General features: G+C 42.0%; 1 protein-coding gene across 5 annotated transcripts in view; it reads left to right on the forward strand.

Annotated features, from left to right (window-relative positions):
- Fars2 (phenylalanyl-tRNA synthetase 2, mitochondrial) overlaps positions 1-18,906 on the forward strand; it is a 440,651-nt gene that overhangs the window by 300,474 nt on the left and 121,271 nt on the right. For all 5 annotated transcript variants that reach the window (XM_031359625.1, XM_031359626.1, XM_031359624.1 and 2 more), the window contains one exon: positions 10,685-10,836. In XM_031359625.1, the coding sequence (XP_031215485.1) occupies positions 10,685-10,836 (152 nt within the window). The remainder of the gene's footprint in view (positions 1-10,684; positions 10,837-18,906) is intronic.

The following is an 18,906-nucleotide window of genomic DNA, read 5'->3' on the forward strand; positions in this document are numbered from 1 at the left end:
AAAAAAATGAAGTCCAGCAATCAAAGTCCCCGTTGGGCTGCTCTAATTAACTTGCCCAAGCAGAACATACCACCACATCCTAGCCCATTTTAACACAGATCTCCCCTCTTTCCTTCTTAAAGTCACACCTGCAATGTCATTTGCTGCTGTTTTCTACCAGAGTCAGAGATCAGCCACTTTTCTTCCCCACTTCATAAAGGATCTCTCTGTGAAAATAGGTGTATGGGTGTGCTTTGTGCCTAATCCAGGGTCTGGGGACGAGCTGCTCACTGTGTGCTGGTCCCTTCATTTAAGATATATTCATAGAAGCTAGAGATTGTGATTTTATTATAGAATGAAAACAAGAGAGCTTTAAGAAGTATAACCTCAGCAGAGTCTGGACACCTTTGTATTTTGTATGTGGGAGAAGAGTCTGACACCAGTACCAAGCAGTATAAGAGTGCTCTTAACCAGTGTACAAGAACACTGTTAACCAGTGTACAAGAACACTGTTAACCAGTGTACAAGAACACTGTTAACCAGTGTACAAGAGTGCTCTTAACCAGTGTACAAGAACACTGTTAACCAGTGTACAAGAACACTGTTAAACAGTGTACAAGAACACTGTTAAACAGAGTACAAGAGTGTTGTAGAACAGTATACCAGAGTGTTGTTAACCAGTGTACACAAGTGCTGTAAAACAGTATACAAGAATGCTATTAAAACAGTGTACCAGAGTGCTGTTAAAAAGAATACAACACAAGAATGTTGTTGAACAATGCATAAGAGTGCTGTTAACCAGTGTACATGAGTGCTATTAACCAGTGTACCAGAGGATTGTTAAACAGAATTTCACCTTTACACCTTTTACACCTATCCTTGGCAAACTTAAAATTCAAAACTGGCCATACACATCTATTTCACTTATATGTCCATTGAGCTGCCCAAATCAACATTTTAGCCAAAAAGCTACTGTATGTGTGTTCATGAATGTCACTCGTGTTATCTTCACCACTGTGGAATGGTCTTGATTTGGCAGGAAAGGACCCAGCCAGTTATCTAGAGACTTGGATAGTGTTTCCTTATGCAGGCACAGAAAAAAGACAAGCCATAGCTGCTCACTCCCTCTGAAAGGGACCACAGCAAAATCAAATAGGGTGAATGGGGTGTCGTAGTTACTCTTCCTGTTGCTGTAATAAAATGCCCTGACAAAAGCAACTTGTGGAGGACAGGGTTTATGTTCACAATTTTAAAGTCAAGACCAACATGGTAGTAAGTCCTGGTGCCCAGAACTTGCAGTAGCTGGTCACAGTGTATCCACAGTCAGGAAACAGAGGGAAGAGTGCCTTGGCTAAGCTGGCTTTCTCTTATACAGTTCAGGATTCCATCCCACATAATGATCACACCCATAATGCATAGGTCTTCCTATCTCAACTAACCTAAGAGTCTAACCTAACCAGTCTCTCAGGTGACTAAAGATGCCATCAAGTTGGCAGAGATTAACTATCATAGTTGTAACATAATCAGCAACTAGATAGGGCAGTCTAACATTAGATACGCATCATCTCAGAGTTGGAACTCTACAAGTCAGCTGTCACTGGGTTGACAACTTCTAGCATCTAGTCCATGCCTCTATTCTGGCCTCTGCTGCCTCTCTTCATCTGTGGCATTCTTTTGCTTGTGGACACGTGGTCCCAATCTCTGTTGTTAGCATCCTATGATTTCTTCCTGCGTGTGTATCTGTGTTAAATAAGGATTTCCCCAAGTTTATAAATATACCAGTGATATTGAATTAAGCCATTTTAATAATCCCCTTTATTTTTTGTTTGTTTGCTTGTTTTTTTCACTCTATCAGCTCTGTTCCTTTAGAGAACCCTGACTAATATAGATGGCTTTTGTGTAGGTTCTGGGGATTCAAACTCAGGGTCTATTGTTTCTTTTGGAAGTACTCTCACCCACTGATCATCTATCTCTCCTATACCCAAAAGGGGGACTTTAAAGTAAACATGTCTGATAACTACTGTAAGACCATAGTGATGCTTTGATTACTACTTTCATAATTAGTTATATTCTTCACATGTGTTCATGTAAATATGATTTATTAGCAAAGTACAAGTTTAGATTTCATTTCCTTGGTATAGTCATCCCAGAAATCTATACTTGAAGTGCATGCCTCAATTGTGACTATTGCACATTGATTTAGGATTTCTATTGCTGTGATAAAACACCATGCCCAAAAGCAAGGGTTTCTTTCATCTTATACTTCCAAACAAGTCCATAATGGGAAGTCAGGTCAGGAACACAAGCAAAGCAGGAGCTGAAGCAGAAGCCGTGAAAGAGAGCCACACACTGATTTGCTTGCTTAGTGGGCTGGGCCCTCACACATTGAGTAGTGCTTAAGACATTGTCCCCACAGACTTGCCTACTGGCCAGTCTTATGGAGACATTTTCCCAAAAAAAGATTCCCTGTTCTCATGTAAGACTAGGTTCATGTCAAGTTGACAAACCAACCAGCACACACATCGATTTAGTTCTTATTGCAAGCTGTCAAAATCCCTGGGCTTGTCAATCTTAGAAGCGTTGTATAAATGTCTGGATTTGTGAAAATAAGTTCTTATGGAAAGATGACTTACATCTCACATTTGCAGAGCTGTGTGCCCTCTTACTCAACAGAGAGGGCTGTTGCATGAAGGAATGGTCCAGTTGATGCTGCTTTATAGGCTGCACTTCTTAGTCTGTTCCAGAAACACAGAACTGATTAAAATCTAAAAAGAGAAAATTAAAGACAAGTCATTGTCCCACTACCCCACTTTAAAAGCCATATATGTTATGGGCAAGAGACAAACTCAAACACAAAGCAGAGAGCATGAATCTGAAAATGCTGTGTGCTCCAGAGCTATCACAGTGGTGGTGATAGTGTAGCCATTATAGTGCACTAGAACTGGACAAGCCGAGTGTGGCTTTCTATTCCAGAGCCTGTACTCTGCTCAGAACTACTGTCAGGTGTGGCCTCTAGCTTATGTGGAGTCTTGATTCACTGTTGCTCTATCATGGATGATGTGAGTGGGCACAGCTTCATCAGCAGGGACCGTTGGGCAGAGACCCAGATCACCATGGCCACCTCCCCTTAAAGCCTGGAGTTGCAAGTGAAGGAACCACAGGACTCTAGGCCAAGAAGAGTGACAGAACATTCAGAGCAGTCTCTCAGCCAGGAAGAGTGTGCCCACACATCATATATTTCTTGGGGTGACCTACATTAGCTTGTCAGCCTTGTGAATGAACAGTCAGGTTTTTTTGTTTTGTTTTGTTTTTGTTGTTTTTCTGAGACAGGGTTTCTCTGCGTAGCCCTGGCTGTACTAGAACTCACCCTGTAGACCAGGCTGGCCTTGAACTCAGAAATCTGCCTGCCTCTGCCTCCCAAGTGCTGGGACTAAAGGCGTGCGCCACCACCGCCTGGCTGTACAGTCAGGTTTTAATTGAGGTCAAGTCAAAAGCAATATTTAAAACACATGCCTCATATCTTCAAAAGACGGAGTGATGGAGGAAATGTAACTGTAAAACAAATAAACTGGCCGGAAGTTGTTAGTAGAGGACAAAACCATAGACATGAAGTACGAATAGTGGTGAGAAGAGGAAATTGGAGTCTCAGAAACCCGTTGTAGATTCACTGAAGCACAGAGGGAAAGTAAGCAGGGCTATGAGTCTCCCGTAAGGGAGAAGTAGGTAAGCTATTGAAAAAGTCACCTGTAGTGCAGACATGGATTAAAAACCTCAGGTCACTTAACAGAAATGGAAGACAGATTCAGGAGTGGCCACAGACAGTCCTGATGCTGTTCCAGAAAACAATGAAAAGAATGACTGAGCAGCAGTGGCTGAAATCTTTCAGAATTAGAACAAGACCCAGGCTCTCTGGTTGAGAGTACGTTTGCTCTGCAAACGGAGCAGAATAAATAAAGATAAATGCATACTCTCCCTCATCAGAGGCAGACTGCAGAGCCTTAGGGATAAAGACGCAGCCTTCCAAACTGTCAGGAAGGAGAGACACATTACCTGTGAAGGAATAGTACCAACTGACAGCCGACTTGTCATCATTACTAATAGGTACCAGGAAATACTTTCAAAATGCTGAGGCAAAACAACCACAACCCAGTTTGTGCACTGCCAAATTATTTAAGTGCAGGGGGCTTTAGATGTGAAAATGCTGAGACTTTTATTGGGGGAAAAAACTATTCAAGGATATTTGTCAAAGAGAGCAAAAGAGAAATGCAGGTGCTATGAGGTAACAGTCTAAAGGCCCAGGTGTCACTAATGTGACCCCCAGCTGGTGATGCTGCTGGGACATAGTGTTTAGGAGGGAGGAAGTTAGGCCATATAAAGTGTCTTTGAGAGAGATGCTGGAGCTCCAGCCTTTCCTGTCTCTCATTGTTCCATGGCTGCCGTGAGGTGAGCGCCTTTCTTCTCTATTTTCTTCTGCCATTCCTTACACAGGCCCAAAGGTCAGGAAGCTATGGAGTGGAACCTCTGAGACTGAGCCAAAACCAGCCAGTCCTCCTTTTCTAGCATTTGAGCTGTTTTGTCACAGAAAGAAAAGGAAAGTCTAGTAAGAAGGATGTTGATACCTAGAAAGGTGGAAGACTTTGCTCTGCTTGTAGGTTAGCTTTATGGTACGGACAAATGCCATCAGATGGCATTGGCAGAGGGGAGGCCTGTGCTACGCACAACACAGAGGCAGCACAAGTTCCTCTTTGTATTGGTTCTCCTGTTCCTGATTCCATGACAGAGGAGAGAGGTGCACTACAGAGCGGGGTTCTGAAAACCCTTATACTTAGGGACCCTTCTATAATTCAGTTGTTTTCTTCTCAGATGTTGAAATGGTGGATTGTTAACAAGCTTCCACTTGGTCCCTGAGGTAAACATTGTAATTATCATTCTGCTGAGGTAACAAATTTGTTTTTCTCACCTCATCTTACCCCTGTAGCAACTACATGTGCCTTCCATGTCCCTACACAATACAAGCTGTCATGTAGCTCAGTAGCTCCTCATCTGCCTTCTTCTGGAATGATCAGTTTAAAAAATATCCGAATAGTTTTTCTTCTAGGACAGAAAAAGCTGTGAAATGTATTTCAGCAAACATAATTCTCTAAATGGACAGGGCATCAGACCGGCCTGCACATTGATATCTGGCTGCCCATGTGTAGATTAGTGTGGCTCTCCGACCTCACGAGACGTTTTTTGTTCAAGATGATGGTTAAAACAAAACTCACAACAAGTCAAAGAGCAGAGACCCTCTGTGAAATGCTCAGCCATAAACAAGGCACCTTCATCAGACTCCTTTCCCCTGAAACTCTTGTAAATGTGACAGGCTTGCTGTACTCATGTGCTCTCGATGGCTGCTGCCTGTACAAAGCCTTTCGAGTGAGCATTCTGGATGGGGGTGAGGGGTTCATGAGTCCCCACCCCTAACTCAGGAATAATAAGACAAAACCTTCATTTCCTTCAACAAGCCCTTTCCAACACTCCCTGTTTTTTATGACAGCTGTCTTGAGTTTTATCTTTTTAAGAAACATCCACAAAACTAGTTATTTCACTCAATTTTAAATATTTTTATTCTTCATTATTCATGTGCACATGCCTATGTGGGACTATGTACACACATAGTGCAGGTGCCTGTGGAGGCCAGAAAGAGGGTGTTAGATCCCAGTAGCTGGAGCTATGGGTAATTGTGAGCTACTTAATGTGAGTGCTCGGAAACAAACTCAGAGGTTCTGAAAGAGCAGCAAGCTCTTTCAACTACTGAAGACATAATAAACTATTATGTACCTAACAATATACATTCAAAAACCGATGTAAAACTGATAGAATTACTGTGAGAGTTTATGAAGTGACAATAGTGGGTAATTTCACTATCTGTTATTAGAAACTGATAGGTCAAGAAAAATTGAGCATATAAAATGAAAGGGATATAGACTTGTAAGGTGCAATAAGAGAGGAAGCTCTATGTGTGCATATGTGTGAGTGTGTGTGTGCGTGTGTGTGTGTGTGTGTGTGTGTGTGTGTGTGTGTGTGGTAGAACTCTGCCAAAATGAAGATGGTCCAGTCTCCAACCACACTGAAGACATGTGCAGACTTGACCATCTTCTGTGTTATACAGCAAGTTTCAACAAAACCATAACTAATTGTTATCTATTTTTCAATGTCTATGCAATTAAATTTGAAAAGAGCAAGAGTTATTTTTAAAGCTGGAGGTATGGTTTCATGATAGCTGGATTTTTATCCCCAGTACAGAAATATATCTATATTTATATAAATATATTTTATAAAAGATACAGATATCTAAATGAATGTATTTGAAAACTAAAAGAATGTATTGCCAAGTAATGTAAAAATAGTGACATAAAATACAAATACAATATTTTCAGTATATCTAAAGATTTATTTAGAGAGACATGTTCTTATTTAAGGGCAAGAAAGCCTTCAAACATATGAATTAATCCTTTACATAGAAGAGCAATTGGAAACCAGTGAACCAAGCAGATAGGAGAATTCAAGCCAGGCTTGTTCCATGCCTGTACTCCAGGCTGAGAAACAAGCAGAAGCAGAAGGTTCTCAAGTGTCTGGTCACCTAGGTACAGATGAAACTCAGAGGGGGGTGTGTTAACTGAGATTTTAAAAAGCCTGCCAACATTCTCATTTCTGTCCAATTTAGTACACGGTATCTGGAAAGTGAATTCTTAAGCAATGCAGTAAGGTTAATGGACTTGGGCATAAGTTAATTTAATTTTTTTTTCTGATGGTTTGTGTCCTCTTTAGAAGCCAAGCTCATGTAGCCCAGAGAGCATGGAAAATTGCTACTTGGAGAGCTGCATTGGCAAACTTGGAATGTAGACATGCACCTTATGGCACAATTAATTCAACTAGAGTTCACTGGGCATTTATCAGAGAGTACTAGGTTTCAAGGATGGGCAAAGCATAGTAGCTTAGAGGAAAAAGTGAAACATGAACTTAAAAGGTACACTGAACAGTCAGGAAGCCTAGAGTGGGCCTGTGGTCATGGAAGCACATAACTCTGTGATCTTCCTGTCCTGTACCACATAGATGAACTGCATTCTCAGATGTGCTAAGTTTCAATCGTTGCCATAGAATAAAGTAAAAATAGTGATATAAAATACAAATATTTCGAGCTCAACAATGATAATACCATATTAAGCTTTTCATTATATCTAAAGGAGCATTTAGAGAGACCTGTTCTAAAGGATGAAGTTTGAAAGTGTAGAGATCCCTAGGATGAACCCTGTCTAATAAAACAAGGATTTTGTTCCAAGCCCGATGCAAGCAGCAGCCATCATATAAAGAAAAACAAGTGTGTGTCATGGTTAAGTGTGTGAGTCTCTAAATAACGATACAAGGCCAGCTCCAACTCACAAAGTTTTGCCTCTTGAAATTCTATTCACAGCTTTTAGTTTTCTCTTAATACCCTTTGATTTCGTGTGTGTGTGTGTGTGTATGTGTGTGTGTGTGTGTGTGTGTGTGTGTGTGTGTGTGTGTGCGTGTGTGTGTTTGAATGTTTTTGCATGTGGAGGCCTGGGGTTGATGTCTGGAATCATCATTCATTACTCCTCCATCTTATTAAGTCAAGGCATCTAAATAAAATCTGGAGCTCTCCAGTATGCGTAATCTTGCTAGCCATCTTGTTCTGGGCTCTGGCTCCACCTTCTGCGGCTAGCTAGATCATGGGTTCGCATGCCCACTCACTGTTTTCTGTGCCTTAGGGTCCACACTCTGGTCCTCATGTGCATACTGGTACTGAAAACACCAACCACTGAGCATCCCCAGCCTCATTCTCATCCTTACTGCTTTGTTGTGATCTGCTGTGTGTCAGGGCTGTGGTAAAAGTAGCCCCCTCGTTCTGAGACTTGACGTCTGCTGATGCTCCTAAAACTATATGGCTAAATCTGGTGTGTGCTGTCAGTTTTCAGGATACCTTCTTTGGTTAAGGAAGTTGACTTCGGGTTCTAATTTGCTAAGATTTTTTTCTTTTACAATGAATTAATAATGAATTTATCAAATACTTCCTCCTTGTGAAATAATTATGGGTTGTTTGTCTTTGCATGTTAATTAATTTTGGCTTGAAATCACTCCTGTAATTTTAGAATAATCCCTTCTTGGCCATCTCTAAGCTTTATATTAACATACATTTTAACTGTACTAATGTAAGGACATGCTTCTTCATGTAGGCTGCAACATAAATTGGTGGACAGTTTTCTTCAACTGTGTGCAGGGCTTGTCTGATCCTGTCTTCAAGCCTCCTAGAATGGGCCGAGCTTGCCTCCTCTGTCTCCCGGAATACTTTAGATACAGAGTAGTTCCTGTACCCTAGACAATGATAGAACCACACCATGAACCCTTGGTCTCACCTTCTGTTGTAAGATTTGAGAAATAACTTCATTTTATCCATAGTTGCTGCTGTGGCTTTTCTATCATGAGTAGACATTATCTGTTTAATTGTGGAGAACCAGGCAAATTGGTATAAGCTTTTAGGCATTACCTTTTAGGTTAACTTTTATAAATCAAGTCTAGGAACTTCCACCGGTGATTTTTTTTTTTTTCTTAAACTACAAGTCAGTGCTAGAGGCTGATTCTTACTAGACATGTATTCTACCACTGAGCTATTGAGCTATTCATCACCCCCACCATAGTATTTCAGTGGTTAGGCATTTGGAGGCCCACATCTTTGGAATCATAGCTCATGTCATTATTTACAAAGCATGAGTTGAATTCCTATTGAAATGTACTAGGTGACCCATTGATACCTACCAGTTAGTAAAGTAACTGTTCCCTGTCTTCATCCCCTTTGCTGTTGCTATGATAAAATACCATGACAAAAAGCCTAAGGAGAAAGTTATTTCAGCTCCCACTTCAAAGACACAGCCCATCGTGAAGGGAGTCAAGGTGGAGGGAGTTTCAGGCAGCTGCTCACATCAAATCCATAACCCAGAACACGTTTGCACAGCTCACATTCTCCATATACAGCCCTGGATCAAACTCTAGGGAATGGGAATAGTCCTGGCACATTAGCAGGTCTTCCTGCTCAACAAAGTGAAGGTACAGGTACATCTCCACGATACCCAGAGGCCATTCTCACAGGTGATTCTCAATTCTGTCAAGCTGGCATCACCAGTCTTCATATTCCATTTAGTTAAACTAGTACTTTAGACTTCTTGTGTTTCTTAGCTTCAAAATAGATTATAATGCAATTAGTTGTGTGGATTGTTAATTTTAAATGCATGGGGTTTTAGGCTACACTAACTATACTCTATATATTTTAAGTATCTTGCAGGGAGGCATTGTGCCTGACCCTGTCACTATATGGGCTTGTCCACAGCTGTTAGCACAGATGTTCTGTTGAAGTACCTTCCCGAATTTCTCTGTGACCTTGCCTCTTATCATAAGTAAGAATATATGGTACCTCCGCTACTCACTGAGACTGAAACTATGGTCCCATTCTCTAATCTCCCTAAACTCCAGTGTTTCCTGAGAGAAAGAGTTGTACAAGAAAAAGGGAAGGCCTCATGCATAACTACAAAAGTGCCAGCTGCTCTCATGATCCCTGGTTGTGACTACAGCATCCTGACTTCCCTCTAGGGAGAAAAAGCACAGGATGCTTCTTAGAGTCCAGGAGGTTCTGCAGAGAGCAGCCACACTACAGCTCTGTGACAGTTTGAAATGTGTGTTCTAAACTGACTCATTTGTTTGACAACTTATTGATATTTCCAGTTCAATATTCACTTATGTATGAGTCTTTAGTCCTTCAGAGAGTGTGCCATTTAAAAATTTTATATTTCTTCTAATCAATGATTCACCAAAGGGTTTATAGTAATACCAAATTTAGCATAAGTCAATTTATACATCTGCCCATCTCAAAAGTGCACAGATTTATGAGATATTCCTATAGGATTTTCCAGTTACATAGCTGCAATATTTCTCATTGTGGCATTACTTATATAGTCTATGTGTATGTCTATATATATAATTATGATATACATGCATATAGGCATGAATACAAATGCAGCATCTTTAAAGCATTCATAGCTAATTTTAAATATTTAATACAATGATGAACAACTGAATTATTAAACCAAGAATAAGTGGAATAAAATGGGGGAAATGACACATTTGTGTTTATCACATCTTTAGAGCATAATTAAAATATAATCTCTAAATGATGGCTTATCAGCCCAGTCCCTGATATTAATAATTAGAAATTATAACAAAGAATGACTTTACTAATTGAAATCTCAGTTTTGACAAGTTCTTACTTATTTCCCTATTAAGATGGCTTCCTTGTAAGTTCCACAGGAAATTAACGAGTCCTGTGTTAATTAGGTTTCAACTTTTTTTCTGGGGTATTCAAATAAAAAAAGCTGAACCACAATATATTCAAATTGCTTTTTAGTAAATTGACCATTAGTGACAAAGTAAATATATGGTAATGTTATACATAAATGTGATAAGAATCTGTAGCATTCAAACTAGAATTTGCTAATTTTGAATACTGGTTTATCTTTTAAATTCATTTGTTTCTGAAAATTCAAAACTAAAAATCATGTTTTATAAGTATTTCCTAATTGCCTAGCTGAAACCTTCCTTGAAAAATGTATTCTTAGCAGCTAACAAGTGCATATCTCTTCTTCTCCCACTTTGCCAGCCTCTTAGCAAGTACCCTGCTGTGTTCAATGACATTTCATTCTGGCTGCCCTCCGAGAGCTACACGGAGAATGATTTCTATGACATTGTCCGAACAGTCGGAGGAGACCTGGTGGAAAAGGTTGATCTTATAGACAAGTTTGAACATCCAAAGTAAGTGAAAAACTTTCCGATTTTATCCCTTACCATCTCTGTGTGACAGATTCAACTTGGAGACTTACACCAGAGTTTTGCTGAAACCCCACACACAGAGACACAATGTCTTCTGACTTTATCCTGGGGGAGGGTTATGAAAACTCACATCAGACCTCTCAAATGAGCTCCTAAAATGGATTTTCCTTTCCTGCCTTGGTAAAGAAGGCATATGAAACAGAAGGTTTGAAAGTCCCTTGGTTTCAGAAGTGGTTTCTAAGCACATCGCACTCCAGGTGCAGAGCTGATGGGGCAGGGAGAAAGGCCTCCATGTGAACTCAGCAGACCTCAGTGCACCTTCCACACAATATCCACTGCAGGTCTTCATACTTACTGTGCTCCAAACAGTGCCTTCTTGGAGTTTTCAGTGGGAGGGGCATATATTAAATAAACAATTGCATACACTTTTAGTCTAATAAGGGAAAACATGTTATCAATCAATGAGCTGACAACAGCTATGGAGTCGATCTGGAAGATCCTGACAGTGCGCAGATAAACATGATGGGCAAGGGCCTAATGGTACCTGCCTGTAATCCCACAGCTCCTGCAAGTTTATGCTCAGTTTAAGCTGCAGAGTAAGTTCAAGACAGGCTGGGAACTTAATGAGATCTAGAACCAACTTTTAAAAATTAAAAAAGGACTGAGGATATAGCTCAGTGACCAGGCATCTGCCTAGCATGTGTGAGGTCTCACACTCACTCTAGCACCATAGAAAATACTCAGAAAAGGTATTCTGAGCAGTCTAGGGATGGGAAAGGAACATTCCAGGAATCAGACTCGAAAGCTCATGTCTGTAATCATAGCACTTGGAAAACTGAGGGCCTTCATGAGACCCTACCTCGAAAGATCAAAAGAAAAACCTACATAAAACAACATTGAAATCAAATAGAATCCTCTGTTGGTGGGACAGTGACACATGCAAGATGCTAAAGGCAGCAAAGACTGCAGGTTCTAGGGGGAATGAAAAGAGCATCTCGGCAGTAGAGTTGTATCCACAGGATCAGGCACGGCCAGAAGGTTCTAAGGCCTCAGACTTGGGTTTCACATTAGCTCTGAGTTGATGCCCCAAGGTTACTTGAGCAGGAGAAATGGAGATGTTTACCTTCCTGACTCATCATTTTCCCAAGATCCTGCTTGACTCCCTGATAGCAGAGGCTGGATGGTCCTGATCTGGTCTAACAGACTGAGCTCACCATTCCTGTCCCATTCCTGTCACCATTCCTGTCTTGACACTTACATCACATGCTCATTACTGCCTTGCACTTCCACTCTGCCCTGCTAAACACTGTCCCACTTTGTGCTTCTTGCTTTGTTTTTTTAACTCTCTTTTTCTGTGTGATGGCATTTGGTACTCACTTCCAGCTTCTGCCTCATTCTCCCGGTTATTTAGATATCCTAAAGTTCACAGTCAAGGGCAAGGTTTGCTCAGACTGGCATTCTGTTTATACCTGAATGAGTGCCACTTGGGTCAGACATAACATCCTTGACCTGCCCTTTCCTGTAATGAGAGTTTAACTTAGTAAAAAGAAATCCAAGGCCACTTGACCTTTTGGGTTTTGTCCTAAAGGAATTTTTGTTTCCTAAAAAGCTGGATCAGGATATTTCTCAACAAAGAGTAACCTGTTCTTCCTGATGTATAACCTCTCAGAAATAAGATCTGACCCTGCTTTTGATTTAGGGAAGTTTTCTTAAGTTGTATCTTTACAAGTTTGTTCTGAGAACCTGCTTTATCTGACTCTGCTGCTGTTATTTTTCTCATCTTTTAAATCTCTATTTTCACTTCACCCACTGGTCTCCATGCTGTGATCATGTCTGATCCTGGTGGTATCTTTTCTGCCTCCCCTGCTTGTCTGCACATCCATGCTAATCTTTGGTTACTCTGTGACATCCTCAGAGTTCATATCCTGCTCCTCCAATCCCAGCATCTCCTCCCTATTTCTGTTTTATCATCTTCCTTCATAGAGGAATTGCTTCTCTTGGGTTAGCAGTGTCCCGAAGAATACTTTACTCTGTGGTGGAGTCTGGGATGCCTGTGTGTCACTTGCATTGAATGAATGCCTTGGGATTCCTAGACCAAGTACTTGCACAGCTTGGCAGGTGAGGCTGGGAGTCAGCCTGTGGGGAGGCTCAGGTCCTCCTTCACAGTAACTTGTTTTTATACCAGCAAGCTTTCTTTTTCTAGACTCCCAAGAATCAACTGTTTTTACAGTACTGGAGAGTGAACTCAGGCCTCGCTCTTGCTACTCTACCACTGATTTATGTTCCTACACAAAATTTTGCTTTTTATGTTAGATGAGGTCTCACTAAGTTGCCTGGACTGGCCATGAATTCACTCTATCACCAGCAAACTTGAACTTGGATCTCCCCCTTCTTGGCCTCCTGAGTGGCTAGGATTACAGATGTGTCCTGCCTCCCACCCCAAATCTACACTTGTTCAGAACAGATGTCCTCTTGCTTATCCCAGAGTGTGTCTGCTGATGCTTCCTTTGCACTTCACATTAGAAACTTCAGCTCTGGGGTAAAAGCAAAGCTGTTGTGTTGGGGTCTTTTGAAGTAAGCAGTTACATGTGTTTCTTTACTTCATCCTATTTGCTTTCTACTTGGTTTCCACTTTTGGAGTCTATCCATGCCACTTGCCTCCTGATTTTGCATAAGATGTCTGGATGAGATGCAATTGGCTGGTGCTCTAGCAGCTCTTTTGTACCAAGGTGTAAAGCTGTCAGGAGAGCAGCACCATAGAAGCCCAAACCCTAGCTCTGACATATATGTCACCTCGTCCCTAGAACTTGAGGTGAGAGTGGAGTAGCTGATTGAAATCAGGTATTTGCCATTCACATCCAGAGATAAACCCAGCCCTCAGCACTGAGGAGCATGTCAGAGAGTGATATTCTTTAACGGTGCTGCTCACTGTGGGGTAATTCTCAAGTAGTCGTGAGGACAGAGGTTACCATGGTCTCCCAGTTCAGATTAAGACTGTTAAAAGTTTCCACTTTGTATGCCTTCTCATCTCTGCAAACCATCTGGCTCTGCCGCTGCCACAGCAGCCCTTTGTACAAAGTGTATAGGCATGGGCCTGGCTGTGGCTCAGGCTGCCCTGGGAGTCAGACTTGGCCTGTGGGTTACAGTCAGCTGACTCAAGACCCCACTGTGAGTCGGCAGCCCTGGCCTGAGAGGTTGGCCTTCCTGAGCATCCTGTTCCCTCTGCTCCATCAGAAGACCCCCTGGCTGAGTGTGGAGTCAATGGCTGCCTGGATTCATACTTGCCAGTGCCTACCACCCTGTGAGAATTCTCTGTAGACCTATGTGAAGCTAGTACAAAGGAGCCTGGACTCTGTCTTTGCCTGATATCCACCACTGTGACACACACTACCATGGGAGCAGCAGAAAGATTTTTGCCGAAATAAACAAGTTGTTGAACAAATTGGGTATTGTGTTTGCACATCTCAGGATGTCTGAGAGAAACATAATCTACTGAATATGGGACTAATTTCATAATGTTCAACAAATGGAGAAACTTTGTCTCAATTATAGATAACAGTCTGTCCCCCTGCAGGAAGATGGATGCAATGCTTAGGAAAAAATGGCATTTGGTTCTTGTTGGTTATTCAGAACCTTTTTCTAGAAAGTCACTGTGATTCCCTCTATGGACCACCAAATGTACTAAAGGGACTCTGTAATCCAAGAGTTTAACCTAGTAGCCAGTGCCACTGTGGCCACTTCCCAAGGTTGCTGTCCAGGACTCTGGATTATTGCTGGCTAGGTCTGTCCGTCTAATGAAGACAAACCTTAAGTCATAGTGTATGTGCCTTCAGCTCCCTTAGGAGACATCAGACATCTTTAGTCTCCATGTTCATACAACTTTAAGAATTACAGTGCCAAGTTTATTTTCCTATGCGACACAGTTATTTAAAATCTTTCTAGCCTGGGGCATGAGAAAGAGGAAAGAGGAGCTAGAAACCACCCGTTGTCTGCGGGCTCACTCTGCATTTGGAGTAGGTAGCAGGTTACTGTGAAATATAGAGATATATTATAAAATAAAATTCCCTCAAATAAGGTTGGTTTGAGATAAGTTTAAGACAGATGTTTTTTGAGAGAATTAAAATGTTGTAGGTTTCTTACGTATTTGGATTGACTCTTAAGAAGTGCATAGTGGTGAAAAGTGCAGGTATCCAGGGCTGGCTTGAGAAACATGATACAGTGATGTCCCGACGCCAGTTCTGCTTGTAGATACAGGTCTCTCTGGGATGCAGGACTGCCACTATTCATGTGGTCATTATGGGGTCTTTTTAATCTTGTTAGTCAGAGCTGTGATGCTACAGGGATAAATCCTGTTGGGGGGCAGGTCACTAAAGACGAGGATCAGTTTTCTTCTTAGTAGAAATGATATCTACTACTATACTTCTTTGTATACTTTATATACTGTTCTTCTATATATCTACTACCATATTTCTTTTTTGTAGAGATTATATGTCCCTTTGTAACCTGTCATCTCTTACTATTTTGTCCAGAGGGTGTACCCAATCACTGCCATTTTCACAGGCTCCCAAAGGGGTCTTCACTGGGAGAAGTACTTCTCCAGAGTAGCAGCCTGGCTCTCTTGGGACAGAAGGAATTTACTTAAGACTATATTTGAATTATAACTGCAAGGGTCTTGGGAACTGAGGCAGATCTGAAGGTCCAAGACCCTCCACATCTGGATATTCTGTCCTGTTTCTTCCTTCTCTCAACAAGCCTATATTCAGCTTCCCCACTTCATATACACACCTCATGACATTTCCTGTGCAATAATGTGCATTATTACTTGTGGCTTCTGGAAGGAGTCATAGCTCAACTGGTGCAGTTTACTACCATCGTCTTTGGGGCAAAGGGCTTTGATCAGACTGCCTTCTGGGGCTCTACAGTCTGTGGGCGGCCATGATGAGGCCAGGAATACGGTTGTGGAGTAATTGGGGGCCATTTGGCAAACAGCCCTGCTCTCCTATACAATCTCAAGAAGGGCTGATAGGACTGGTTCTTTTCCAACTAACCCACAAGTGCTGCCTCCCTTCCTTATCCAGGCTGCTCAAGTGCCAGCTCTGTGATGGCTCTCCATTTCTCACTCCTGTCTTAACACTCTTCATTTATATGGCTGCTGGTTTAGGGTGAGAGTTTCCTGAGGGTTACTGCACAATAGTCACTAAGTTTGGAATGCTTTGGTTTTTCCAAACTCATGCTGAAGTTTAATTACCAGTGTGCTGGTCCCGAGAGGGGAACCTTTAGAGAAATGTGAGAGTCATGAGGCTGTACCCTCATGGTGAGGTTCCTGCTCTTCTAGAGGAGGATTCAGAGCTGCCTGTTCTGTGCTTATCATCCATCATGTTAGGACACAGTCTTAGTGCTAGTGTCCTTTTGTTCCTCCAGCCCTGTGAGCACAAGAGGAGCCTATACGAAGTCAACAGCACATGTCCTTCCCAGACATGTATCTGCTGCCCCCTCATACCTGCAGACTGTGAGAAATTACTTTCTATTATTGCCTGGACGAAGTAAGGTATTTTGTTATAAGCAGCAAAAATAAACTAAGACAAAAGTAGCTCACCTCCATCTTCTCTTAATGTTTGTAATGGTGGCAGGAGCTTTACTGTTCTCAGTCACATGCTTGATGAGTGGGTAATTCTTCTTCTTTCTTAGAGGAGCTCTTGTTAGCTAGCATGTGAAGTGGTTAATAGAAGCAGAGCTGATGTGTTCAGTAGAAGGAACATGGAGCATGTAGTTGGAAGCTGTGGGTCAAGTCCTGAACTCATGTGTATGTGTAATATACTGAGCTTTGATTACCTTGTCTGCTATTAGAAGTAAAATGAGTAAAATGTTTCCTCAGGTAATTGTGTGTGAAATGCATTGAAATAGGTCTGAGACTTCAAGCCTTGGGGGTAGGGAGAAGAAATGGACTTGGAGTAAAATTACCACCCAGTGTTATGTCTTCACCCTACATCTTCAATAAAATTTTAGACAGGAAAAAAAAAAATGCCATCTTTGAGAAGTAGCCTCAGTTCTGACCAGCAGAGCTGTGTAACCATTGTGACTGTTCCTTGGGTCCTGGGTTGAGAAAGTACTGTGGATAGTGGCAGGTGGGGGACCTGTCTAGTTTGCTAGCCATTCTTGATCTTCTGAAGGAACCAAGTGAGGACCCTATCTGAACTTAAAGATTTCTTAGCAATCTTTTGTAAGGACAATGATGTAGTTTGGTGATGATGAAGGAGGATGAGGAGAAGAGGAAGAGGAGGAAGAGAAGGAAGAAGAAGGAGGAGGAAGAAGAAGAAGAGGAGGAGGAGGAAGAGGAGGAGGAGGAAGAGGAGGAGGAGGAGGAGGAGGAGGAGGAGGAGAAGGAAAAAGAGGAAGAGCCTGCTAATCTTAGGAGTGAGCTTGTCAGAAGTTGTATCCCTTGAAAATGACAGCATACAGAACTATAGGGATGACCAGAGGCACGGGGTCTGCCTTGGAACTCACCTGTCCCCCCTTCCTTTTCTGTTCTTCCCTGCAATGCTGCTGCAGAGACAGAAGAACATTTGTCATGCTTCAGGCAGCCTGGACAGCGATTCTAAGGAGCTATTTTTAGCTAGGCCACTGTTTTTTACCTTTCTTCCTACTGTCCCCACACTGTCCTTTCGTAGCATCCCGTGAAGGATACATCACATTTCCTTCACACAGCAGCCCTCTGTGCTCACAGCATCAGCCAAATCAAAACAGTCACTTAGTCCCTCAGCACCTGGTTTGGTCCTCATAACACATCAGTGTTTGCCACAGGATTCTATGGGATTACCTTCAGCCCTGCCCTGGACATCAGGAGAGTCTTTAAATAAACAAGCACCATTGTTTCAAACAAGAATAGCACCTTACTTTGTCTTAAGTCCTTAACTGACTTGTACCGTTCATGGTTCATCTGAACCTTGAGACAAATACAGCTTGAAGTGAAAGGCCCAGCAAATCCCAGGATGACTGAATGGGATGTATGAGAGAGACAGTCAGCGATGTGAGCAGCATCAACTTAAGCATGGAAAAGTGCAGGGAACCGTAGCTGTGAGTTCAGAAGGAGCAAGAGGCTGCCACTGTACTGATGTGCTGCTAGAAAGGAATGAGGTATGATCAGGGATCTACTTGTTACACAGCTCCAGGCTGAGTTGTCCAGCTTATGTTGAGGGCCTACTCACAAGGGCCTAACACAAGAGAAAGAAACATGCTGGCTTTTGATGATCCTCACAGAGCCATAATCCCACTGTGGGACTCCTCCTCTGAGATCGCTGGTCACCATTATTTCCTGTCCCAGTTTGTTTCTCTGTCACTGTGATAAGACACTAGCCACAAAGAACTTGGGGAGGAAAGGAATCATTTTAGCTTTACAGATTACAGTCCATCATCAAGGGAATCCCAGGTAAGAGTTTAAAGCAGGAGCCATGGAGGAATGCTGCTTGCTGTCTTACTCCAGCCAGGACCACCTTCCCAGGGTGGCATCACCCACAGTGAGTTAGACCCTCCTCCATTAGCAATCAATAAAATGCCCCCACAGAGCCAGTCTGGTGGTGGCAGTTTTTTAACTGAGGTCCCCCTTCCCAGCTGTGTGAAGTTGTCAGCCAACAATAACCATTATGCTTCCAAAAGGCCCATCTCCAGATGAACTCTGAACTGGGGGCTACGTTTCTGACACATAGACTTTGATGTGGATACATTCAAAGCACAACAGAATACGTGTATTCCCTCATAAAAATGTTAACTGACCTGGGAGACAGTCTGGAAAGGCATTGATCTAGTTCTGTTTGCCTTTCTTAAGGATTAGATTATCTTTCCTTCTTTTTGTGACCATGCTGGCCATAAGAAGACTTGAGGCTGGAAAACAAGTTGAGGATGTATGTTTGATTTGTTGTTGTTTCAGAAACACTATTCCAGAAACATAGAAAAACATTTTTGTGTCTTTCTATGTCAGAATGTATTGACTAACAAACTTACAATGTAAGGTGCTTTGAAGGCAACAGTTCACCTGGTAATCCTAGGCTTTGAAGG

Source organism: Mastomys coucha, unplaced genomic scaffold, assembly GCF_008632895.1.
Source record: "Mastomys coucha isolate ucsf_1 unplaced genomic scaffold, UCSF_Mcou_1 pScaffold7, whole genome shotgun sequence".
In the NCBI taxonomy this organism is placed as follows: domain Eukaryota; kingdom Metazoa; phylum Chordata; class Mammalia; order Rodentia; family Muridae; genus Mastomys; species Mastomys coucha.